The 27,515-nt window shown below is 39.8% G+C and overlaps 1 protein-coding gene, 1 long non-coding RNA gene and 2 other non-coding genes across 4 annotated transcripts in view; 3 read left to right on the forward strand and 1 right to left on the reverse strand.

Annotated features, from left to right (window-relative positions):
- Positions 1–19,531, reverse strand: part of LOC119890162 (protein TANC1-like) — a 27,665-nt gene extending 8,134 nt beyond the window's left edge. The window contains exons 1-14 of the mRNA XM_038701268.1: positions 19,429–19,531; positions 17,760–17,890; positions 15,629–15,917; positions 14,617–14,898; positions 8,850–8,966; positions 8,414–8,704; positions 7,438–7,565; positions 5,377–5,608; positions 4,348–4,514; positions 2,427–2,735; positions 1,013–1,213; positions 760–863; positions 484–592; positions 7–129 (exon numbers count right to left, since the gene is read on the reverse strand). Of these exons, the coding sequence (XP_038557196.1) occupies positions 7–129; positions 484–592; positions 760–863; positions 1,013–1,213; positions 2,427–2,735; positions 4,348–4,514; positions 5,377–5,608; positions 7,438–7,565; positions 8,414–8,704; positions 8,850–8,966; positions 14,617–14,898; positions 15,629–15,917; positions 17,760–17,840 (2,433 nt within the window). The 5' untranslated portion in view covers positions 17,841–17,890; positions 19,429–19,531. The remainder of the gene's footprint in view (positions 1–6; positions 130–483; positions 593–759; positions 864–1,012; positions 1,214–2,426; positions 2,736–4,347; positions 4,515–5,376; positions 5,609–7,437; positions 7,566–8,413; positions 8,705–8,849; positions 8,967–14,616; positions 14,899–15,628; positions 15,918–17,759; positions 17,891–19,428) is intronic.
- Positions 19,532–25,351: 5,820 nt separating this feature from the next.
- On the forward strand, positions 25,352–27,485 carry LOC119889707. Its single transcript, XR_005442140.1, has 4 exons — positions 25,352–25,503; positions 26,279–26,426; positions 26,761–26,848; positions 27,250–27,485. It is a non-coding gene; the product is annotated as an uncharacterized LOC119889707 (long non-coding RNA).
- On the forward strand, positions 26,489–26,624 carry LOC119890870. The gene has a single exon (XR_005442329.1). It is a non-coding gene; the product is annotated as a small nucleolar RNA SNORA31 (small nucleolar RNA).
- On the forward strand, positions 26,888–27,029 carry LOC119890869. Its single transcript, XR_005442328.1, has one exon. It is a non-coding gene; the product is annotated as a small nucleolar RNA SNORA31 (small nucleolar RNA).
- Positions 27,486–27,515: the final 30 nt, after the last annotated feature.

The raw sequence follows: 27,515 nt of genomic DNA on the forward strand, positions 1-27,515 counted from the left end.
TGTCACCTTGATGTTGGGTGTATATAGGTTCCTGAGGGAAGCCAGCGCAGCGGACAGACTGTCCGTGCTGCAGTTCACCCACATAGCTTGGAGAACGCTGGAGGACACACCTGTCTTTTTACTCAGACCCTGTGAGTGTGTGAGAGAGATAGAAAGAGCTCACACAGATGAGATATGTGGTGTAGAATTTGAATTGCGTCCCAGGAGTAAAGCAGTGTGCACAGACAGTGAGCCATGCATGTAAAAAGTACAATGTTCACTGTACCGTGGGCGTTTATATGATTAGTGCTAATGTGTGTGGGTGATGGTAGGGACATGGGTTCACTCTTATTTGTGTGTTTCTATGCACTAATATAAAATAAATTACATGATCTTGTTTCCCTGAAGCCTTTGGGAATTGATGAGATTCACAAGGGTTTAGGTACAAACTGTTTCAGTCATAAACCTACATAACAAATTATATACATACACAGTTCCTGTTACCTTGAATATGTGAGCCTTGAGGATGTGGTGTCCCAGTTCCATAGTCTGCTGCCGGTTCAGCTTGCCCTCCTGTCTAGAGAACATGAAGGCCAAGAGAGCGTGGCCACTCCTGTAGACATGGGGAGAGTGCTTATTTATCAGAATTGGCTTCTACCCTGCCAATAAAGATTTCTTTTTTGACAAGAATTTACTTTTTTCTGGGAGTATTCACAATTGACTTATAGTACATGCATTTTAAGAATCTTCTGCTGTATGACCTTTGACTTTTAGTCTCACCTTGGGTCACAGAGAAAGTCTGTGCTCTCACCATCTGCTCTCCAAACTAGCCACTCTCTGAAGGAGGGATGACACAGCATCCGTGTGCCATCCCTGCGTCTCACCTACAAACACAAAAATGTAAATGGAACTTTTAAAGTCCTAGGTCTAAGTGAAAATGATGCACGTCACGGCAAAACAAACATAGCATTCATACCAAACAAAAGCTTGAATCATTATGTACCCTTCCATACAGTCATATCAAGAGTCTTACCATGAATCCTGCCAGGCTGTCTAATCTCTGCTGGAAGTCCTTCCACTCCAGCTCCCCCATCACACTGCCTGCATTCAAGGCCCTGAACATTTGTTCATCAGTCAGTGGGTGCAGAGATGCCAGTGCCACATTTAGCACTGGAAGTACCCGTTCAAAGACCTCTTTATCCGGAAAACTCACTCGACACATCAGCAGGTACACCTAACAGATATTTATATTTCAAGTTAGCACATGTAGATAATGATGTTGTCAGAGATTTACCATTTCTGTGTACGTATGTAGCCAGCATCGAGCTGCATTGCACCAATCAAGCTCTGGGAATGTTTTTTTGGGGTGGCACATATTCACTTGTAAAATTGGAAAATGATCACATGATCAAGTCATATATGTCAGATGTTTGTGTAGGTGGTCATGGTTGCATTATAATGCATTACATGATATGGATTAATGAAACCAGCCACTGCAAAAGGGAAATAATAGGAGCTTGCCAACATCTTGTGTTCTCAATTGATTTCAGTTGATCTGTCACATCTCTTTGACTCAGGTATTGTGGAACTTGGATCTTTACCGTATTAACAACATTGTTGGAAGCTCACATGCAACATCCTGAAGGTAAACATGTAAATAACAGCAATAACAACAAAGCAAAAAAAACAAAAAAAACAAGAGCAAAGCCAAATGTGCATTCCAGACATTTCTTCATATGTCTTCATATGTAAATTGAGATTATTTTGAGTTAATCTTTGAAACCACTGAAATAGATAATTCTACTAAATGATCCATATTGTATATCTACACAAGCTCTCGTATGTACAGTAAATGTTACTGCCCACTTGGGCCTGCACATCTTTAGCACACCTTTATGCTTTTTTACATCTATTATCCAATCATTGAATCATCAAATTTCACTTGTTCATCTGTTGTTCTATTTTACACTGATTATGTAACATGTGTAAAATGTGTCTGTCATTTACTTCAGTCACTGTGGATTATTTTTGGCACTTTGTATAAAGCTTTTGATCCTGTCATTTTTATCTTTTATTGATGTGAATAGAGTGCGTGTACACTTTTTGTGATAAACATGCCTGAACAATGGTGGTCACCTGTGTACTTTGTGAGGGGATTTTATGCACATTGATTGCTTCAAGCCTCAGGCTTATATATATATATATATATATATATATATATATATATATATATATATATATATATATATATATATATATATATATATATAAAATTATTATATATATATATATATTATTATTAATAATTATTATTCTTTATTTTATTTTATTTTTTTAATGCCAAATCATAATCTTTTTGACAGTCTTTCCACATACCCCTGGAAAATAAACCGCCTGGGGTACAAATACTCTTTTCTTGTTGGAAATCAATGCTCTATATTTCTGACCTCTGACAGGGAGACAGGCACCACCAGGTAGTTTCCTCCTTTCAGAGCCAAGTGGCCCTTGTGGAACAAATCCAGGGTCAGCTGAAGGTAGAGAATAGAGCCGTGGCTCCGTGTTGACAGGTGGCTGCTGAACTTGCTGAGGAGCAGCTGATCGGGGGCCGAGCCTGTTGGCGTGGTCACGTTAGCAGCGACCTGGGTGCTGCTGCTCACCCGGTGATGGATGTAGTCACTCAGGTCAGCACCCAGGTCACTGCTGTCTGGCAGGATGTCCAGAGAGATGCCAGAGAAGGGAAGAAGGGTAGTGATATCCTGCAGGAGAAAAAAACAGTTAATTTATGGCTGCTTATTGGTAAAAACAGATGTCACACACGAGCACAAACACCTCAATATTTAAAGAACAGTAGGTAGCGTGTCTTTGGTGCATTAGCTAAGGACAAATTAAAAGCACCAAAATCAGGACCCATTCCTCAGATGTTGTTGCCTCTGACTCACGCAGAGCCATGGGATACAGTACAGTAAATAGTGTGACAATGACTCAAGCTCCAACATTGCTCACAGACATCTCTCAGAGTCACATTTCATCTCCTCTCTTGCCATCCTTAGCTGCTCAACACCGGCCAAAACCAGCTATGACTGATACAAAAAAATGTTATTGCAACTCAGTTCCTCATTAACAAAGAATGACATTTCGGTTCAACAACAAGCAATTGACTTTTAGTTCTGGACTGTGCTCCACTTAATGCATTCTCAACAGTTTGTGAAATATCCAGGTTATTATACGAGAGTAAGCATTGCCAGTTAAATGGCTTGTGAAAAGGGAAAGTGTGAATGATGATTCTATCAGGAGGGGATACAGGGAGGGTGGGGTAATAGCTGAACTCTTCATCTTTAAATTTTGGTATTTAATGCTTGCTGACTTCAAATGTATCATGAAGAAAATTACCCCAAATGTGGTTTGTGTATTTCCAAACACTAATCAAATTATGTAACCGACTGGCTGGCTGTCAAGCTCCAGACTCCCAGCAGACTCCAGTATTACCGTCCATTGAGGGCATAATCCATGCGGCATTTGGAGGCTTGGCTTTGGCATTGGACAGACGCGTCTGCTGTTTGGTCGGATTACCAACCGGATTGAGAAAATACATCAGATTCAGAGAGAGCGACAGTGCCAAAAGCCACAATATCTATACTATGGCAGTAAAAGCACAACATTCAACTACACGGTGTGTGCAGGGAGCTCAGATGAAGCAGGTATACCTCTGTGATTCATGTGAGGCAAGGTGAAACTTGGTGGGATGCTTCATCCAAAATACAAAATACTATTTTCCCACTTTAAGTACCTCTATCTTGCCATCTAGATAGTTCTATCTGGCATAAAGGCTCTGCCAAGTGCTGGAACAGCATTAACAAGTTGTGGAAAAATCATTCATTGGACTACATCCTGATACAACAGAGATAAACTGAATTCAATTTGTGGCATTTAGAACTCACTTTTAAATTATAAACTAGCAACATTTTTTTCCAGAAACAGAATCTTTGTTACGCCTCTCAATCCACAGACCTCAGTGTCAACAGCTAACACAGGCACTGTGGCATTTTTTGATAGAAAGTAGTTCCAACGAAAATTGTTCACAGTGAGATCTGTGTATTATTCAGACTAACTGGGACATTTTGTCTGGAAATACACATCCATTCATACATCGATTATCTATTATCCACTAAGTCTTTGCAAGAAGAAACCCATTCAGGCATGGGGGAAACTATCACCTCTATTGTACTGGGTTGAAGGTTAGATTTGTTGCTTGGTACCACAAGAGATAAGTGAGAAAATTTGTAAATTGTAATTTGGCTGAACCATTGAGACAGGTGTGCTGTGGTTCAGAGATCATCATAATGCTGTAATGTTAATATTCTCACTCACCACAAGGCCTGTCCGGACTGTGACCACCAACTTAAGCCAGAGTGGAAATTTGGGGATTATTTTGGTAATGAAAGTGGCAATGGTGTCCCCATAGTCTGGTTTATGGAATTCTGCCTCATTAAGACTGTCAACCAATATGATGTAGTCTTCTTCAGGGAGCCTGCGCTCTGAATACACATAAAGCAAAAGATAGAGAAGAAATGGGTTGAAGCACATTAAAAGACCAGATATATTACATTATCCTTCCAAAGAGCATATAATAAGGAAACAAAGAAACATGGTACGATAGTTTTGTACAAAACCTTTCATGGCTAAAAATGGGTCCATCTTTGTTTTTCAGCACAGGATATGTTGAGAAAAGCACCAACTGCTGATATTGATTATATTCTGCTGAAAGGGGCCAGGGGCCATTGTTGTTTATTAGCTTGAAAAAGAACATATCCATCATGTTTCACATCATCTAAGCTGTCAATGCACCCTGCAAGCCTGTGAGGACTCATACACTGAGACACAAGGGCTCTCCATTTTTTCCCTAACCTGCTTAATCGTGATGGAGTAGACAAAACAGTCCTCTGCGCAGACTGTGGAGGGCCGGACCATAATAACCCATCACTCTAGCTGACTGACTGTATCATGAGAAACTGAGCTGGCTAATACGTCTGTAACATTCACGGCCCCTCCAGAGTATTTTGTGACCTTGAAATCTTATGGGTTGCTGATGATTCACTGGGGCAAAAATAACACTCATCATTTCCCAATGTAAATGACCTGACATCTGTTTCACACTCCACAGTATTTCAAATCATTGACCTTAACTAGGGAAAATAATCTATGGGCCCATCACAGAGTCATTAATTGGCTATTTCACACAGGAGATGGCAGCACGGTCCCTAATTGCAGGGTGAGGGAAGCAGACAGTTTTCCACCTTAAAACTGATACTATTTTAAAATTTAAAAGGTCTTTAAAGTTGAATATCACATTTATCTTAAAGTGTGTGTGTGTGTGTGTGTGTGTGTAGACTTTATTACCCTTGCGCAGGCTGGCCATGGGCTCTAGAACACCCTTTCGGAAGGCAGCAATGGGGTCTTGAACGCAGGATCGCAGGCTGAGTGTGTTTTGTAGATGTGGCTCTTGTACCAGCAGCTCCCTGTATGGGGCGAGCTGTGGTGCTCTGGCCAACAGGGCGGCGACACTGTGCACAAACTCTGGCACCAGGCAGGTGTAGGTGTTGTCAGCCTGACAGAAATGGTAGGCTACCACCTGACAGGAGAAAGAAGCAGGTGAAAATCTGTATATTACACAAACATATCTGTATTCAGGTCTAAATAAAAGTCATGCAAGTGTTAATGATCTGTGCGACAATGTACAGTGGACATAGAACAGGAAGTGGTGGAAAAATACAAGTCAGAATTGCACTGGGCCATAAACGACTATTGTTCTTAAAAAGAAAGGTGTATCTAACGGGAGGGACTTCACATGAATGTAAAGTTGGTCTGGAGTGTCTGAGAAAAATGAAACAGCTACTTCTTAAATCTGAAAAGCTTTCTTTCTTGGCCATTGTGCATGCACTTTTAAAACTTGCATCTACTGTTAAATCATGCACAGCGCCATGCAGGCTGCAATATCCTATCATGAGGTATAAAGGCAAATAATCTGGTGAAAAGGTATTTAGGATAAACCTTACTGGTTTTCTGAATGTTGAACAATTTCAATTTTGGCAAATCTGAGTCATGAAAAGTGATATACTCAAGCACTGTACTTAGATACAAATTTCAGATATTACTAGTCTTTTATTTTCATGCCACTTCTACATCTACTCCACTACATAACAAAGAAGAGAAACAGACTAATATCACAGAATATAAAATCAATATGTTACAATAAAATAACACCCAGATATAAACCAGAAATCATATTTGCAGGAATCAGAGAGGTAGTTGAGTCCTAATTTACCCATGAAACTCAACAACGAGAGCTTTATTCAACATATTACTGAAACATATCACGACGAATAAGGGGGAGTTTTTGCAATAAAGGAGACAAACAAAGAAACAAACAAAAACACAGAGAGAAATGGCAACTGTTATGCTGGAAGAATAATAGTAGTTATCTGTAAACTTTTAGTGCATTTTTGCAGAGGAATATACAGCTTTAGTATTCCTTCATGGCTTCATAGGGCTTTAATAAGTCCCAGTCTAGACCATGAGTAGTCTACATATAATGTCATCAATGATTTTACTTTTGAGCGAACTTCCTCACCATCACTTCACACATCAAGTAGTCTGACTAGTTCCCATGGAAACTCTTATTGAGGCCAAGTTAGTAAATTTAGAAGCGTCCATCAAGCTTTCATCTATGTGATGCAATCAGCAACATGTTCTACGTGTGCCCAAAAAGAGACAAGAACACTCTGATGTTGAAGTTTTATGTCATGTGTGTTTATCTCTTTGAATTGATCCCTCTTCAGTCTTTTAGAATGGCTTGTAACAGTCATAGCTCCCTATAGTGCTATTCGTGATGCTGTAAATCTGGTGAAAGAAGTTCTGGGAATTCCTATAATGTAAATACAATTTCTGCTTTTTGTCTGTTATAACTGCCGATGAGTCAGCGGGTCTCCTCAGTGACAGGATAAAAAACAAGAACTATACAGAAGTGTGTTGTGTGGTTAAATGTTTTTTAGTCTTTGAGTATGAACATTGTGGTTAAGTAAAGGGCTGTTTGATTTGGAGATTTGGTTTTGGGCTTAACATTAAAACAGGTGTAAATTAAGTCGGTTAAGGCATGTAGTTCTGATGGTTAAAGAAACGAGATATAACGTGATTAGTGAGCTGTAGGTGCAGGTAGGCACATTTTGAGAGAGCCATGTAGGGTGTTTCACTCCTGGCTTCAGCTTCATATTTAGCACACAGACATGAGAGAGGTACTGATCTACTTATCTAATGGTCCGCAAGAAAGCAAATAAACTCATTTCCCAAAGTGTCAAACAATTGCTTTAAGGTTAGAGAAAGGGGCTGGAGAGGGAATTATGTATTTGATAGTCCTCACAAGTATAGAAATACAAACATGTGTGTGCATGTGTTTTGACATACCTTGGCAGCCAGGCATCTGACAGCCTCCTTCTTCTGTGTTGTACTATCGCTTGTTCCTGCAACAGCACTCTGGCTGAGCTGGGAATCAGCTGGCTGCTTAGAGGCTGCTTTTCCCTGCCTATCCCCACCTGAACAGAGCACAAAGCAACAACAACAAATGAAAAGCTGCCATTTACACTCGTTAGACAAAGTCTCTGGTGTGAGCACCGGAATGCCAGGAGTGAAGTCTTTGAAGAAACACAATTAAACTGCTACAATTAATTAGTGCATCTGTAAGCAAGACTGGAAACTATGACATAGTCATAGTAGACAAGCAAAACCACCTCAGATGGCAGCAAGAATGTTTGTTTCAAAGAGTGCCGTCTGGATTCCTGCACACTTCATGCTATACTCTCTGTTAAATTTACATCAAAATGACAACATACAGGACAGCTATCAATGAATAATGCAATGATGCTCAAAAATGATTGGCACTGTATTCCTTTTGAGCACTATTTTAGTTTTGCTGTACTGCTTTGTCCTCAGATTGTAATCTTAATCTTACTGAATCTGTATTTGTGGCAATTCTTTTTCTCATAACTCCAGGTGTGTCACGTTGTATTCAGAAAAACAAAAATCACCTGCACGTCACAGCATGCAACATGCATTTATAATGTAATGTGCAAAATCCTTTTTTTTTCAGACCAGAGAACAGCTCCAGTGCCACTCAAAACAACAATCTCTGTCTCCTTACACAACTGCAATCAGCAGAGAAACCTCAGGGGAGAACTTGAAAGAAGAGTGCGTGACCCAGTTACCAGCTCCTTCCCAAAAAGTGATATTTTTTTCCAGTATCTTACAAGACTCTGACTTTATTGGAGCACACGGGAGAATGTATGAATTCAACTTGTAGCGTTCTCCTGTGTTCTTACACTAATGCTTTGGGATACACACAAAAAACAAATTACACTGCTATGAATAAAGATAGGATTCTTACATTTAGGGGAGGAGCTGGGGCTGTGAGGGATGCTGGGACCTCCCTGTGGCGTGCGCATGCCATGACAGCTGAGCGTCACCAGCCGCCAGATGATAGCAGTCTTGCCGGATCCTGCGTTACCCACAATGACAGCACCGCGTCCCTCACAGCTGCTCGTTTTTCTCAGGACCTCATCCAGACGCGTGAAGAGCCAATCCCGGCCGACAAAAGGTGTTTCTGCGGTGATGCCGGGAACTTCAAACAGCAGCGGTTTTAGCATGATGTCAGCTTGTTTGAATGGCACCAATCTCCCTGGACGGAGGGAGAGAAAAGATGTAGATGTGTGTAGTTTAAGCAGTGACATTGGGGAAGTGCATTCATGTTCCACACAGGTCTGCAGATGTTTCTGCACCAAGGTATATTTACACACTGATCCCGAGGTTAAGCCAGAAAATACCTTTGGAGTCATCATTTGTGCGTCCAGCTGTGTTGTGTTTACGGACAGAGCCCCTGTGTCCAGAAGCCCTTTGGTTGTCCAGATAACTCAAATCCTCTAGGCGAGTGGAGCTGGTTGCTGTGAAGAGAGATGGGGTGGGGAATAGATTGAGGGTGTGAGAGAGATGCAGGCAATGTGCAAAATACACATGCATACCACACAAGTGTCAAATTCATTGCTAGAGTCAATTATTGTATCCATGGAGACATGAGACATAAACAGTTGTTGCTCTCAGTGATAAGCACTCAGTGCCCTTGAGGAGGGAAGAGAGAGGGAAAGAAAAGAGAACTCATCTCACGTTCCTGTAATCTCAAGCTAACATGAGTGTGCAATGACCAAATGTTTCATACTGTCTCACACGTCAGGACATCAAATTTGTGATAATTTGTGGAAAGCATTGCCGCAGAAATGCATCCGCTGCCAATATCAGGATTGCACACATTCTTCTAATGACCAAATAAGATACATAAAAGCCAACATGCTAAATAAAATAAAGAACATGTCGTGCAAAAGGGCAAGAAACAAAAAAGAAAGAGTTGTTTACTCCCACATTCGCCTATCCATCCACCTACTCACAACGCAGAGTTTACAGGTCAGCCTGGCTTACTTTCTGCAGTTTTAAAGACATTACAGTCTTTAGTCCAGGCTATTGTGCAAAATAAAGAAATAGGCTTTGTGTAATCAGCTGGTTCTTAAATTTGGTCTTCTTCAAAAATGATAAAAATCTTTCTCTTGTTATGGCATATCATTAGGCAACAAAAAATAGGAAGCGCTGTACACTCAAATGCAATCCAATATAACAGTCCTACAATAAAGACAATTCAATATTAGTGAAACATTACAGATTTGTAATGTTGACGCTGTGTCAGAGAGGTGTTGATTCCACTCTATTGTCATTTCTCAGCCTGTAGCTTATGGTGGTTTTGTATTTAGTTGCACTGTATTATAAAGTATTTCTAATGTTTTGTGGGCAAAATAGTTTTATCATTTAGGAAAAAAATGTGATTATTACAAACATATTTTTACATATTGCAGCTCAGTTACATGATCAACACACAACAAACTGACATGAACCGTTTAACACAAAAGTGAAGTAAGGCTGAATTTGTTTCAGAGCTTTTCAATTGCATTGTTTTACGTCTTGTATCAATTTGTCGCTGTTGTTGTTGTTTTGGCAGTTTTGACTATATTTAATCATTCACTGGGTTTACCTGTGAGAAAGAATAGGGTATAGGGATATAAAATGCAACAAAAATGAGTATGATTCAAACCCCAGAAACTGTCAGAATGCTCTGGAAAGTCAGAATCAGAATTAGAATTGGGGTTATTGCCAGGTGCATTTTCACATACGAGTTAATTTGCCTTGATATAAATTGGTGCTTACAGTACACATGAACATAAATAGAAATATAAACATATAAAAAGTAAGGAGATCAAAAAATGTATACAAAAGTATACAAAAATACAATAATACAATGCTGACAAGTATGTGCAAAAGTTCACAACATGAGCATTAAGCACAGTTGAGCGTTATTGTAAAGTGTGGGGTCAGGAGTGTGTATTGTGGCTCCTAAGGTGTAATATAATTTTTGTTCAATTGCTCATCTGTTGGAGCAGCTAGCAAGATAAAAGGTTAAGAACTTTTGTTCTAGTCTAGTCTTTGGCTGTCCCTAGTTCTCTTTCTCTCTGTTAATGAAGTGGGATCTAATTCAAGTGGTTTATGGTTCATGGCAAAGAGCCATTTAACTAGATTAGAGTCCCTGCAACCGGAAGTGTCTATGCTTATTGGGACCTCTTGGGTTATAATGATATTGGTTTTCTGCATGTTTAGGTTTGCTCTTATTTGTGTTATTGGGCTGTGTGTAAGGAAGGATGACATCTACATTTAAGTGATGGAATAATAAATAGCATTAGTATTAATATATATAGTATTACTGCCAAAATATACTCAATCTGCCTGGAAAAAATTGTCAGACAGAAGAAGAGTTTGTTTTCAATGGCAAGTCACAGACTGGTCCATTTCATTCATTCATTGCTGTAATATAAAAATCCTCTGTAAAATCTGAAAATCTGGCATTACTGCTGCCTCTAATCCCTTCAGAGTGGGATAAAAAAAAGGGCCTGAGTCACGTAGCACTCATCTATGAAATACTGTAGATAGACCAGTCAAACAGACAGTAGACAAGAAAGTGCAACCCCTGGACAGATGATGAACTCACATAACTCTAATCATGTACTTTACATGTTAAATGCAGTCATTGGTTATCGCAGAGCATCTGAGGGAGCTGCACTACATCTCTGAGCTGTTACGGGTTTAAAGCTTTAAAGAAGCAATTACGGTCACAGCCTGAAGATGCTGGCCAGTGACGTCCTTAATCATCCTTCGTCATGACAAATTACTAATTCAGTCTACACTCACAATGTGAGCCCATACAACATGAAGTGTGTTTTGCTCTTAACCAATGTTTCATGTTTGCTACATGTGTAATACTGGACCATCACTCCCTTTACTTTATTTAACCCAGGGAGTAAAGACACACTGAAAATATAGCATCCCTGTGTGTCTCCATAATCTTGCAGCTTCATAGTGAGTGTTGTTGAAAGCTACAGAATCCATGTTATGATTTACAGGGCTGTCAAGAGCACATGGAACCTGCTCTGTGGAGTACCCAATGGACAATGAGGGGCTCCCTGATGCAAGACAAATCAGTCACAGTGTGAACACTGCAATTATGATAAAATAAAATAGATAGGGACAAAGCAAATAATAAACCTCGGAACACCGAGAACCTGAAATCCCTTTCAACAGGTAGAAGAGGGCTTTTAGGACCGGGTACATGGAGGGAATTACTGTAATTGTCCAGCAATGCTGAAGTGGAGAATTGAGGACTTAAAGAACATCCACAGTGAGAGGGTGAAGAACAGTTTGCAGCAAAACAGTGTGAAGGAGGTGTGGAGTGGGATGAGAAAGACTGCTGGCTAAAGACAGTCAGGCCAAATGGCTGAGTGGACGAAGGATAAAGTGAGTTAAAACATGTTTCTAGACGATATGACAGAGACACCTGGACAGCTCATCCCTCCACCCTTGACAGTCCAGGCTGATACAGATTCTACAGAACCTCTTCAACTTTAGAATAGTTCAACATTTTGTGAAATACCCATCTTTGCTTTCTGGCTGAAAGTTAGATGAGAAAATCGATACCACTTCTATACCTGTCGATTAAACATAAGGCTACAGCCAGCAGGTTAGGTTAGCTTAGGACAGGGCGATATGGCCAAAAATGTTATCAAGATAAAATAAATTCATACTGTTCGATATCAATAATTATCACGATAAATGTCAAATCATTATTTCTTTAAAGGCTGATTTTTGCTCCTGAATAAAAAGAAACCAGATGGTTAATTGTGTGATTAAACTTTTCTTTACGGTCAGAATGTGATAAACACTTGATGCCAAACAGCGGATCACTTCACAAATCTGAGGCAGAACATTCAAAACTATAATCTTAAAAAAATATTATTAGTAAATCTTGTTTAAGTTCATTTCCCTCAACAAAATAAATATCTTAATAGAAAAATTAAGTGCTAATTTGTTGTGTGACTCAAATGAATTAAATCAACATTTATTGACGATATATTGAACATGTGTTATATTGTTATTGAGGAAATTATATCATGATAATTATCATTATTGTTTTATTGCCCAGCTCTAGGTTAGCTTAGCTTAGCCGTTTTTACACCTGGGTTTTTAAACTAAACAAATAAGATACAACAAGTTAGTTAGCTTTGGAGGCGCTGGTAGGTTGATTCTGTTGCCATTGGACAAAGCTAGACTAGCTGTTTCCCCTGTTTCCAGTCTTTGGGCTAAGATAAGACCACAGTTGCCTCACTGTAACCTTACATGTAATGGACAGATATCAATTTCATCTTACTCTTCTCCAGAAAGCAAATAAGCATATTTCTCAAAATGTACAACTATCGCTTTAAATTGAATTTGAAGATGGTCTCTCCACTGCGGAAAACCTCTAGCACTGTCTCATTTTTAAAAACAGTAGTCTTCAGTGCCCATACAGGCCAGTGGCACTGACCACTCACCTAATAAAGATATTTAAGAGGCTGTTACTGCAGCATCATAGACCCCTAGTGAAAGACTCCTGGTACTAATTTAAATACCAGGAAAACATACTGAAAGCATGGACAACACTAAACATTGTATCTGTGGTTGATGCAGCTACTGTGCATCGTCAGCTTCTGACTTGTTCACAAAGTGCAGCAATCATACAGTACAATGCTTCCTGCCAAAAATGAACCCAGTCTCAACTCAATAGGGGGGTGATGAAGCAGGTAACTTGTATTGACTCTGCAAACTGTCTTGGACTACCTTTTGTATTCCTGTGCTTGCAACAGTCAGTATTTATCTCAACTTTGAGAACATGAGCTACTTCTGATTATGAGGATTTTAATGAGAACAGACAGTGAACATGCATGTGTGTGTATATATATATATATATAATGCTCATATCATCAACATATTCTGTTGTTTGTTTTCTCTTGATGTTCTGCTGCTCTTCATGTTGCTGTTTTGTATTCAATGTATTTATGCTACATGTTTATTATACATAGTACATCGTATATTTTATAAAATGGTGTTTATGTTAAAACTTAAAGTATTGGAGGATATTTCTATTAAACCTCCATTCATTTGATTTCTGATATGTAGCCTGTTCTTCTTTGTTGTAACCTGACAATACTGTTGCTATAAACTCTTAATGTATATCATTATGTATACACAGTTACTTTGTGGTCTAATCTTTCATAAATGTCGAGTACAATCCTAGCGGCTACAGTACTATGTGGCTCACTTCATCTTTATTCTGATTTTCATCAAGGGTGCCTAAATAAAAGCACCAGCTGACAGAAGAAACTGGCAGGCGTTACTGTGAATCCACTCCTTAGGGAATCTCTTCCACCACAAATGAACTGACATCTAAGGGAAGAAAAAGAACCTTGCGCACAAGCAAAGATCGTGACTGGAGAGGGAGGGGGGTATTTTTATGACAACTGGAGGCCTCCCAGGACATTTAACTGGTACTGCTCAGTGTGTGTATCCAGCATCAGTGGTAAGTAGAGCACCAACACACGGCGCAATGAAGTTTAGTTCTGCATCACTGAAATCTTGCAAATTATGCTCTCCCTATATCAGATGAACAGTTGGAAAATGTCAGATCAACAATCAATTCAATCAGTTTGTCATTCAGTCAATAGTTGTTAGTTTGTTAATTAATCCCCCGGGTCACAGCTGTCACATTCATACTCTCATTAACCTACTTCATCTACAAAATAATGGGAGCTTTAGCAACTCACTCACTAATTAACATTATGTTTAATCCATACAAAAATGGAAGTGTAAAAACAAAACGTTATGATTTTCACAGGGGGTTATGTGTGGGACTATTTCTTGGCTGGGAGCAGCGACTTCCCTGAGTCTTGATTGGCAACCTCAAGGTGACAGCAAGACTCTAGTGAGCTCTAGAGGTGCTGGTTGGCAGATTTTGTTACCTTTGGACAGAGCCAGGCGCTGTTTGCACTCTTTATGCTACGCCTAGCTTACAGGCTGCTGGCTCCAGCTTCATATTGAATAGACTGACACAAGAATGGTATTGAACTGCCCAAATTGTTAAACTATTCCTTTAATCGCAGAATAACACATAAGAAAATTTAAACTTACCTGCCACAGAATTTGGACGGGGCATCATAAGCGAGGAAGTGCTGTGTAAGTGATGCTGTGGGAGGGGTCTCTTCGGAGCTGGTGGAGTCCTGGGCTCGATTATGTCAGTCCTAGGTAAGGCCTCATCTGGTTTGGTGGTTAGATTGTCCCTGGTCGGCCCAAGATGGTGGTCCTCGCTTGCACGGGCCATTGCACCAGCACCATCCCCCAGGCCTTCATCCTTAGTCAGAACCTCACTGGAGGCACTGCGTTCCTCATTCTCAGAGGAACTAGTGATGGTTGCTGAGCCGCGCAAATAAAATATGGGTTAGGTAAGGCAGGCAAAAATAGAAACATGAATTTCACTTCTAAAGAAGAACATATGGCATGCAATTGCTTTCGTGCATTTTTTTATCAGTTAAAATTGACTGAAGACCCCAAACAAAGTAACTTCAACAAATCACATTTACTCAATCAGCAATAAAATACGCATAACTGTTTCATCAGCTGTACACTCAAAACTCATCAATCAATGAGTTTTACTGTACTTGATGCACCCTTTGCACTTTTGTATTTAACTATAAATACAAACTCTATTTAGGGAGAAAAAAGTGTCCTATTTTAAGAGAATCAGACCCATAAGCAACAAAGACAGCAGTGTCCCAGTTTTGACAGGAGGGAGCTGAAGCCTTGAGGCTGAAGTGGCACAGACAACGCAGAGAAACTAGCTGTGGGTTAGGGGTACACATTTGACAAGGACTTACAACTACGTGATGTTGCATTTAACTTCCTATCACCATTTAGGAAGGTGTGGCACTTAAGTGACATCAGTCATTTCTGGGATTTCTGATGATTCCACAGTGAGTTAAATAGGCCAGTGATGTTTTTTAGTTTACTTCCAGTGATGCATGGCAAGGCTTTTGTATTGGACATGCTTCATCTAGTATAAAAACCAATCTGAATTCAAACAATGTGGCTATACATAATAAAACCAAGCCAGGATTTTCAGCAGATACGCAGCAACAACTCCCACCTATGATTCCACTGTCCTTGCTCTCCAGAGTGGAGGTCGGGCTTTGAGAAGGAGGCCCAGGGCTGTTTCCGGTAATGGGTCCTGGAGCAGGACAAGGGGTAGGGCTGGGTACGGGGCTGGAGAGGGTCCCACAGGGGCTGGTGCTGGAGCTGCAGTTTGGTGAAGGTAAGGGTAAAGGCTGGCCTCCAGCACTGGTGCTCAAGGTGGAAGAGGGGCTCTCTGAACAGGGGGAGGCAGTGCTGCAGGTCAGAGTGGAGCTGGGACTCCCCCCCTGGGCAGAGGTGTCGCCCTAAAAAACGGGAGAGCAGAGGTTAAAAGGTTAACGTGACATGCAGTTCAGATGTATCAAGATACATTGGTAGGGACTCAACCTGATAAACTCTGTGCAGTGAGAAAGAGGAAAGAAAGGAAATAAATCTATATATTCGTCAATTGTAGTATATGAACAGTGTCAATCGCCACTCCACTCTGCAGTGGCAGTGTTTGCCTTCATGCACACTGTTTTGTGTGTTTGTGACTTAGTATGTTTGTGTGTGCACACAGATGGGAAATGAAAGGATAATTCCAGTTATTTTCATCCTGGCTGTTATTTTCCCAGTTTTTCATGATGACGTCTTCAAAACTGAATCACTAGCTGTAGACATATACAATTTACCGTAAAAGTCACTATATAGTCATTCTTCTGTTCCACACAGGGCTGATTTCACAGGTGCCAGGATTTATCTTAAGCATGCAGCTTCAGAATGAGGGTACTAGTTAAAATTACACATCTAATTCCACAATATATTCACATTTCAGGAAATGGGAAACCTGACACTAGATGAATGTACCGTTACAGTGTGTGTCTAAAGGCTATGCTTCAGTTGCTTTTTGAACACTGTGTGTGTGTGCGTGTGTTTTGGATAGCAACTTAGAGCAACTGCATGTGAAGCTCTACAGCACAGAAAGCACAAAATTATTTTGAACACAATAAGTCATCATGGTGGAAAAAAACTACAAAAAGCCAGGTTGAAAAAAATTGTTTTTCATACAGTTGTCAAGGCTCCATCTCAGCAGTTTCACATCTACTGATAAATAACCTTCTAAGCTCAGTTTTCAAAGAATAAAGAAAATATATACATGGTGTATACATAATAACAAGTACATCCACACAATATCTTGCAACCTACTATAGTAGCCCTGCGATAAATCATACAAGGCTTATTATATAACAGAGGGCTTGGTGTAACTGTGGTATTTTTTGAGGCTGTAGTTTTTCATTATGTTATTTTAAGAGGAGGAAATAATATATGTTACATACATGTATAGTATTCTCACTTGTCTCTTAAAGAGGTCTTTAAAAATATTTTTCAACGCTGCCTATGTGTGTATTTATCAACAAACTTTTACCAATAAAGAGAGTGTTAAAAGAGCCATGAGAAATGTTTTTAAGACAAATTTTGTTAATAAATGGACATGTTTTCTAAGAAAAAGATCTCTTTTTTTAAACATTCCTTATGCTTGTAGTTTGATCACGTGCATTTCAGGCCTCCTCATTATTGATGCAACATTTCTGCAACACAGAGACTGTAGGGAGATGAGGCAGGAGAGTTGAAACAGCTCACTGTTATTCCCTTTATACCAGAGCCTCATCTATCTTAGCCAGGACAACCCACATTCCTCATATGAGCCTCGCTATCTCTGTGAAACTGACTGAATCTGGAGCTCAGGTGGTGGAATGAGGCTGAGAAAATGGGCCAAAGCTGAACAATACAAAGGCACAGCGATGAAGAGACATAAGCACATACAATAACTCTCATACTTGGGGATTGAAGTAATAGGGCATGTAGTATTTAAATGGAGCCCTGCGGAAGCATAGCAACGCAATTATTAATGTTTGAAAATATATATTGATCCATTTTTCCAAAGGAGTGGTTAAATCACAGACAGTAACACAAGCTTTCCTTGCACACAACAACATTTTAAATAACAATCAACAAATCTTAAGCAAGGCATATTTAAATGTTTAAAGAAGAAACTAAGATCCTGATAGCATTGTGAGAGCTAAAAAAAGAAGGTACTTTCATAAACCATCCATTGCCTTTTTATATGACTTGACAGCAAAGGGCCAGTAATCAATATGCTGCCCTACCTTCTTTTCCCTCCTGTCCTCCATAGGAGAGCTAGCAGTGTCTGGCGTTACTTCTCCCAATAAGAAGCATAGTCTGGTCATCAGTTCCTGGGTAGAAAGGGAGGAGCCCGGCTGGGGCTCCACGTGAAGGTCTGAAAGACACACACATTCAGGACACAAGGATCAACAATCAAATGGAAACATAGCAGGCCAGATGAAACAGCCATCTTAACTGGTGCTCACATTTCAGCTCAGCTCGCTCGTAAGGTTCCCACCCAGTATCATCGCTAGTGAACTGCGAGAAATGTATGCATCCACAGGTCAGCACAGCCCCAGCTGCCCTGATTATGAATGCACAGAGAGTGGCTTTCCAGTCCGTGGTTGAGGCAGCAGCAAGAGGTCGTGTGAGGTTGTGAGTTTGCCTGTGCACACGCCTGCCAGGTGCTCTCAGTTAGGAAACAGGTTGTGAATTTCAATGAGCTTGGTGCCGACTCAGGAGCAGAAAGAAGGAGGGCTTTGGCTCTGCCTTCGTTGTTGCTCCTGTAGGGGTTGGTTGACACAGGCCATGTGCTGCATTCATGTGTGGTTGTTTAAGGTTCCCTGATGCTTTGACCTTCAACCCCAGATCCTCCAAGGTCCACGCTCAACTCTGCACAGTAAGGCTTTAATAGTTTTCACATGTTCTGTGCTTCAACCAGCTGAGCAATACATTCCTCTGCTTCTCACGCCTCACCTATTAACTGTTACCGGCTGAGTAACATGCATACTGAGTAGGCATATTAACAGGATGACAGGACATCACAGATTACAGGAACAGCTCACTCCTCCTCACAACCATCTTTGCGTTTAGACATCACATTCATTTCGCACTCTTCTCATTCTGTCTTGCTGGCTCACTCTCCTTTTAAAAAGGTACTGCATCACATCTTTATTATTTTCAACCAATTGTGTTCAAACAGTGAAGGATCAAGGTCAGTTTTGATAGGCGAGTCTTGTAATTTTTGTACCATACAGCACTCTAGTTCTAGCCTTTGTCAATACTCTTTTCACTTCACAGCTTGAAAAGCTGCTGAAGACTTGGGTGGGAAGGCTGGATGTGTGTTTGAGAGAGGGGGAGGAGAGAAAACTTTGCATTTAGTCAGCAGAGCACTGAGAACCAATCTGGAGTAACATGAGGACATACTGAATGTCCAGTACTATTCATCAAACCACCTAGCAGTTGCCATTGGAAACGGGAAGCTGAGAGGTGCCTGGCAACCAGTATGGTAGATGCCTCAAAAAATCTGTTTAGCCTAAGGATAGCCCCCTGGTCAAAAACACAAAGAGAGCTGTCTGAGATGTGGGCATTTAAACCATTTGTGTCTTTAATCTAACCTTAACTGTCCAAACAACATGCAGATAAGTTAGGGCAAAGACTCTGTAAGAAACTGTGATAAAACAAATTAACTCTCAGTAATACACTGAGGATTACACAGACATCACTGTCTCTACATACACCTGAAAGGAAAAAAAACTTAATTCAAAGCCTTTTAGATGTAATTAAGACACAACCACACGCTCACTTTCTCTTGTATCTCATCATTCATTCTCCCCTCACCTCTACCCCGTTCATCCTCATTCAGCTTCCCTGATCAATACCTGGAAAAACAGACATGATGCTTAACACACGCCCACACGCTCCTGTTCTCACCTCTGTAGTCTGTCTTGCCACGGCACGAGGCAAAGACAAGGGGTTCTCTCGCATTGGAAGAGCCATCCACATTCTCCAGCTTCCTCACCCGTCCTTCGGCCACAGCAAAGAGGGAGAAGGGAGAGGGAGGGCGAGCAGGCAGGGTGGGAGGGGAGGGTGGAGATAAGGAGGGATATGAAAGAAAGTGAGCGAGAGAGAGAGAGAGAGAGAGAGAGAGAGAGCGAGATTAAGCCTTCCCAGATGAGATCTGTGGTGCAGAATTTGAATTGTGTCCCAGGAGTATACACCAGTATGTACAGAGTGCGAACGATGCATGCAAACAGTACAATATTTGCTGTACCATTGGCGTTTATCTATAATGTATTAACATTGCTAATGTGTGTGTGTATACGTGTGTGTGAGAGAGAGAGAGAGATGGCAGGGACAGTGGTGCACTCATATTGATGTGTGTGGGTGTGTCTCAATTTATGCAACAACATCTGAGGGTTCTTGGAGGCGCAGACTGGAGATCATTCACAAGAATGAGATGTTTGCGAGCACTGAAACATACTTAATTTTTTATACTCAAGGTAAAACTGTGTATGAATCACGCATGTGGACTCAGAAACACTCTACGTAGTCTAACATACAGATATATATTTGAATTTGCATGATCACCAAAATAGGCTGGCCATGGCAGTAAACATTTTTTCTTGTCATGTTCGTTGAGTGCACTGAGGAAAAACAAGGCAGTGCTGCATGCAATGAAACGTAACATCACCTTTTTCTGAATGGATGCACATGCTGCAGGACACTGCCACCTAGTGCTTCTGTTAAGGTGAGCCAAGTAAACATGGAGTTTGTTTACCTTTCATCCAACAATTATGAGATTTTACTTGATTAAAAATGTCACAAAACTTTTAGTATCATGTTTTAAGTACATTTTCAAATAACTAACATTTCCTTGAACATGCACAAACTATATTGTTAGTTTCAAAATGTGTTTAAACTGTGGATAACATCTCTTTGATTTGTACTTAGCAAAACAATAATGTGCACATGGATATGGCAAAAAAAATTATTATGTAGAAGACATTATAAAAATGAAATCAGAAAAGAAATTATTGAAGTCTCCTGCCACTAAAAATTGTGTTTTTCTGCACATTTCACTCATCTCAACTACAAGTGAGACCTAGCCATGGTCAGATAGCAGCATCCAACACTTCAACAACATCAGATTAAAAAAGCAGCAATACGTACAACAGAAAAATACATATAAATAAATAGTCCAGTGCATAAACAAGGTAGCCATATTTATTAATGTGTTTGTTAACAAATGAAGCAACTGCAAACAGCAGTTACCGCATCCATTATTCTAATTTTAAAAGATAAAGGTCTTAAGTTTGAGCATATTATTCCAGGACGATGAACCAAGGTAAAACAGCTAGGCTAAGCTTATGGCTGCTTAGCAAAAATTTAAACTTCTGACTTATGTAAGTAGCAAATTTACTTATACTAAAATATACCAGTGCTCTAACCTACACAAAGTGAGGAATGGCTATCCTACCATGCTGTATAAGGTACAATAATGGGTCCTGAAGCTAGAATTAGTGACATACCTCAGGGCAGAGTGATGCAGGGGCTTAAGTTTGTACACGGTGCTGCAAACCTGTACCAAAATCAATCTCAGTCAAAAAAAAGGCCACCAACTAAGTGCTTTCTTGATGCCATAGAAAAACAGGACTTTAGCCTGTATAGAACGCCCATTGTGAATTTGAACTTTTTTGCAAGATAGTCAATATTTTGTCAAGTATTTGTAATTATCAATGGACCAAATAGAGACACCATCAAGAGTACTGATTTAGAGGGTTGGAACTTTCTTTGCACAGGGGGAAAAAATCTAAGTTTTTATTTAAAAGCATTTTCAGATCCAATATGCTGCAGGGTGTTAAAAGCAGTCTGCAGATCTCAATGTATAGATCCAAACAAAGAGAATACCTCAAAATTGACCTACCTAATAGGGGTTCCTTGCCTTAAGTTATCTTGTTCAATCATTTACTCTGACAATCTGTCACATGGCTTTGGGCCCTAGGGCCACAATCTGTATACTCTTGTATTTGCTGTCATATGGAACAGCTGAACGCACAGAAGCTCTCTGCTAATAAAGGCAAACACTCATGAAAGCATTCTGCTATGTTGGCAACTATTCCCTAATGCACAGCTTATTGTCATTCTCTGTTGTTCATAAGGAATCCATGCTTTGTTTTTCATTACTACTGCTTTTTTAATTACACCCACCTGTGAACTTGATGCAGGACTGGGAGGGCACTATGTTGGCCTGGCGAGGGAGAAGAGGGGAGGATGGTAAAGAAATAGATGCTCCCTTGGTCAGTCTCATCAGTTTTACTGGGCTTTCAGTGTAGCCGCTGTCATGGCCCTGGAAGTGCGTGGCACGCCCGCCACTGCCCTTCTGCAAGGTGCTGTGAGCATACACCTCCCCACCTATACATGGAAAAGATGTGAGTGTGTAGAGAAAACATGGAGAAGGGCAGGTATTATAGTTAAAGAAGCATCATTTGGAATGATTCCCCATTGTTAAAAAGGCAGAGTTGATTCAACAGAACTGCGCAGCAGATTTAACATATTGCAGTGAGAGCACTATAAGATACATCTCACATAAGGCTGCGACAGAGCAAACATATCTTGCCTTGGAGGCATATTGCTGAATGAGGTAATGGAAAGTTAGCAATGCCAGAACATCTATTTAAAGTAATGGGATCACACTCAATAAAGAGGCTACACTTGCTATATTTCAGTTCAATATTTGTATCATTTTCATGTCTACTCTTATTGTAGCCATTAAGCCTCACCTTGTTTTTCAACATTATGAGAGCTCACAAAGCCAGATGATTCCAGAGACCTTGTTGCCACTTCCATTGGTTATACCAGATTGCTGTGGTTTTCACTGTGGTATAATTCAGTCATTCACTTCTAACCTACTTTAAACAAGCCTGTTTTTGCTGTTATCACCATGAGCACAACAGAGACTCAGAGGTCCACCACAAATTCACATGATATGCTGTTAAATAATTCCTAAAAGTGTAGAAGGATCATTGCCTTGAAACCTTTCATGATAAGCTCTTGAGGAGAAGTGATATCTCCCTGCAAATGATCATAGCCGTCCCATGTTCTGTAAATATACTATATCATTTTAATGAGACTGACACAGTTCTCTGTCTTCCTCTCTGTTCTTGCAACCCAGAGCAGCAAATTATTAAATATTAATGGGCAACATGGTTGCTCTAATACTGAGCTCCACTTATGTTCATCTATCTCCACTGCGCAGTCTGAAATCTCCTCTGTACTGCAGCAAGTTGACAAGTTCAGCCTGTGAATATATAAAATATATAACATCTTAGTTTCATTTCAACAGCAAATTGCTCCAGTTGTTCAGTGGACCTTTCAGTTCACGTTTCACTACAATGGTACAAAGACGTTCAGTTGGCTTACAGCAGATACAACACATTTATAAGAAGTGCGCAGGTTCTCCCCATTCAACTGTAGCCCAGTCAAAATTCTTGTGAAATTCAGTATGTTTTTAGTAGGTCAGGATGTTTGCCTAACCCACTCTAACTTCTCCTGACACACTTTAAATGCAAGCATTGGGACACTGTGTGAAGGACAGAACACACTGATGAATTAGGCTAATTGAAATGGCTCTACTTAAATCACCCAAGAGAAGAGAAGCTGAATATTGCCATCAAATAATGAAAGACATAGTGTGTACATCATAAGATAACTCTCTCCCGCTACATGTTTGTGATCACGGACAAAATAAAAGCATATTCAATAAGATAAAAACTGTGGTAAAATATTAATTAAGGCAACATTAAAAAACACAACCCCAAAGGTGCAATATTGGTCTTATTACTGAGCTGACATGCACACACTTCTGTTGCACAGGTAGTTTCAGTGGTTTTGTTCTTACCTGGATGTCTCCGGCTCTTTTTGTCTCCTTTTTTCCCTCCTCCTTCTCTCTTGGTTCCAAACACTGCTCTGAACATAGCTGGGCTGTTGCTTCACTCTCTGCTGCCTGTGGAAGTCTAAGCAAAATGTTTATTTGAAGTAGCAATTAGCACATTATTTTAGGCAACGTTACCCCCACTGTTGGAGAACAAGAATTAATTGGTGGTTTTTGAATACCATGATAACTATTTAGTCTATAACAATGAATGTTTTTTCTTGACATTAATCATAAGTACATATAATCACACAAATAAAATTGCCATCCTAAAATTATGCCTTGAGTTACCTTATGTTAAGTCTTCTTTGATGCCTGCATGTCTCCACATAAATCCATTGGAAGCTGATGGAAGAACATTTAAACTTGCGCAGTCCAATTAAGAAGTGCTGCACCTCCTCAGTCAACTTGCACAGTGTTGGAAGAGGAGACGGGCGCTTGCGTCGTGCACATGCGTGCTTGGCTTGTGTTCCACTTTTGATGTACCCTTAATGATTTCATGTTTTATTTTGAGCTTTTTTTTGTTATTTTTCATTTGATCTTCATTTTTATATCACTCTGCTACTACTATAACACCAGCACTACCCCAAATAATTGACAAAATAATAACATTAATAATGATAGCAACAACATACTCACAAAGTTTAACAATGTTGCGATGCATAATGAAACTGTGTTGATTTCTTTACTTTACATAACATTGGCTGAAACTGATTGCGGCATATTTAATATTCCTGCATCAAACTGACTTTAAAAAAAGAGAAAGAGGCTATACGATATTAAGGCTATACAAATGATTAAATATTAATCCATCAATTTTTACCCTCATGAAAAGCTTTTTTCCTTTGATACAGAAATTGGCAAGTGTCATAAAGTGTTTTGTAGTAGTGTTTTTTTTAACATGTACATCATTATTGCCAAAGAAAAATTTAAGCATGCTGGCATGTAGCCTATGCATACATACTTATTTTTAAATATCCACCCACTTCATGTATATAAAGTAATCTATTACATTAATCACTCAGTATTTATTCCAGCATTCTGCACTCTTGCACTATTGCATTCTTGTTTACAATTTACAGAAACAGTTTGACTGTGTATCTATATGTTGATGTTCATTGATGTTACTACCTATAGGCCTATGTACATTACAGTTAAATATTTATATGTACCTATCATTGTTAAGCTTTGTTGTTCTTGTTTTTAGCTGAATGTCTTTTTCTATGTATGTTCCTGCAAACTGTTCTTGGAACTGTGTGCAAGTAGCCTACATTGAGAGCAACAAAAAAACCGAGTCAAATTCCTTGTATGTGTACACATTATTATTATGCATTTATTTTACCAGGCATGTTCATTAAGAACAGATTCTGATTTATAATAACTGCCAAGCAGGAGACAAAGGCCTCCTGGGGGGAATGTGTACTGGGATTAAATAAAATAACATAACATAAACAACAGACAGAAGAGCAGAACAACAAGGTCCCTACAACAGACCTTTAAAACCAGGCACGAAAGCACCAAGAAACCAAGAATAATAAAACACAAACAAGAAACTTGACAACGGACCACGACATTTTACCGAGAGAAGACAATAATATACAACAACGGCACAAAAGTTAAATGAAATGATCAAGAATACTTTGCCAATAAAGCTGATTCTGGGACATTGTTAGAACAGTTAAACTACATACTATAACGTTATTTCTACTGACGTCTTGTGACAAAATAATTTAAAATAAAATAAAGACATTAACATTGTTTTGCAGGGAGAATGGATTGTGAGGACATTTATCGGAGTGAACATCGATCCAGCGCATTATGGAAATGACGGAAAACATGAGTCGTGTCTAACTGTGAACACTAGTGGGCGACAATGTAAATTAAAGTTCCCTCTTCTTACCCAAAGGAGCGGAAATGGATCATAACCGGTAACCTATTTAATCTGGACGCTGAAAGCCAGTCGGTCTTTTCACAGACTGTGCTCTTACCAGAGGTTCAGGAGATGGAGAGTCGTTCCGTGTATATAATGCAAAACAACCTCAGCTGTCCAGTCATCTCTAGCAAGGTGCTCTGTTGTAAGTATTTAACGCCTTGCATTGTGGGAGAAATAAAACTAACAGCTAACGGAGCTTTTAAGAGTTTTAACCTCGGTTAAAAATATCTAACGTTAGGCAACGTGTGGACACGTGTAAATTAGCTGGTGCCATTTTGTGTCGTCTGAATCCGTTAACGTGACTTAGCCAACTTAAGGCAGCGAAACAGGTACTCAAACGGGGCCAGTATTTCAGGGTAGTGAGAATGACAAAGTGGTTTTCAGGCAAGGAGAGATACAAATATTAGTATAGCACCGGAAATGTACCCTCACCTAGCTACTTTATGCTAACTTGAGTATTATAGCCAACACTAAATAATCTCGACATTTTTATTGTATAATACTAAATAAATGCTTACTGAATTAAATTCGTGGGCGATGTTATGTTAGCTTGCACAGCTGAACGTAACTTACTGTCAACGTAACGCAAGCCTAGCAAATTAACGTTAAAAAACAAGCTAACGTTAACTGAATTTCAATGATTAACTTATTTTAACGTTACGTCTCTAACTTTACTGGAAGTGTATCCACTTTGTCAAGAATTCATAATTCACATAAACCCGATGTCTTTAAAGTGCCCTTAGTTTGTAACCTACAGAAGGGGATAACTTGGATTCTCAATGATCACTGGATTTGTATACCTTATATGCTGATACTGCTTTAGAAACCCAGCTAATCTTTCAGTGAAACTTGAAATGAACAAAGTATCTGCTTTTTGCAGTACTTCACTGGCAAATAACTTGTCAACTTCTCCTTAGCGGACCATATACCATGTGGTGGACACCCGTATGAGCCAGATGGAGGATGATGGCCCTTGAAACTTCTGCATATCACAGTGAAATCATGGCTGACACCAGTCAGAGCTCTGACAAGAGGATGGCTAGTGTGAAAGTCATGAGTGAAAATGTATGTAAAAATGTGTTTACTGTAGAGTTATGCTTAAGCCTAATGGTTTTCCTGGTCACCAGCTGCATCTTTGACAGCCTGGGCTCTCTGGTGTGAGAAATCCTGGGTTTTAATAAATCAGATGCAATATTAAATGTCCCTGCGCTTTCTGACCGCCTCTTTTCCGTGGCGTCTCGGATTGAATCAGGGAGGATAAATATAAAACCAATGTCTAACAGCTTGGACCTCCATTTTAAACACAAACTGATTAACCACTTGTGAATGTGAAACATGTGCATATACTACATGCACCTTTCTGTAAAGACCCTGAATGTCTTGTTTTTACCCTTTCCAGGCTCAAGGTTTAAGCTTGGAGCCGAAGCCAAAGATGCAGCAGCTAGAACAGACATGGAGCATTCTTGGACAGAACTGATACTTTGCAGGTGAGCGCTTCTGGCAACACTTATTTGGTTGACATTAATTTGCATCCACTGATAGACCTGAAGCAGGCTCTTTTGGCTTCTGGGTTTGCATAGAGATGCTAAACTAAGTCTTCCTCATGTTTACTGACTGCTACATTCTATAGCAGCTACTGTCTTGTTTTTTTAATTGAGGAATACATGTCAGCTTGTTCAGTATGGTCCAAGGTCAGATAACAGGAAATGTTTAGTGGGACTGACTATTTCCTAAACTAAATGATAAACTTGACATTCATTCCTGATTGTCATAATTAGCAGGGAGCTTGTAAAAGCATTTTGCCATTTAGTTGCTGTAAAAGATCTGTTGGCATGACTTTGACATTAATGTGCCCTGTTTATCTAAATACCCCCACTCCCCCTTGCAGGTAAACAAGACTGGAAAGACCTGATGGAGGCTGGACCAATGGAACAGTTCTCTCCCTTCATATAATGCATTGGAGCAGTATGAATCAGCATGCTATGTGCAGTGTGGACACTACTTTAAAGAAATTGTTCAACATTGATCTCTGAAGCATTTGTGAACTTAAGTTTAAACTTGTTAAACAATGTTGAACCCTGTAATTCATGTTGTGAAAGTTACAATAAACAGTTAAGGAAACTATCAAAACATCTTCAACTGGTCTACCATGAG

The sequence above is a fragment of the Micropterus salmoides genome, unplaced genomic scaffold, assembly GCF_014851395.1.
Source record: "Micropterus salmoides isolate LMB-PRFRI ecotype aquatic unplaced genomic scaffold, ASM1485139v1 Ms_hic_scaffold_6, whole genome shotgun sequence".
Taxonomy (NCBI): domain Eukaryota; kingdom Metazoa; phylum Chordata; class Actinopteri; order Centrarchiformes; family Centrarchidae; genus Micropterus; species Micropterus salmoides.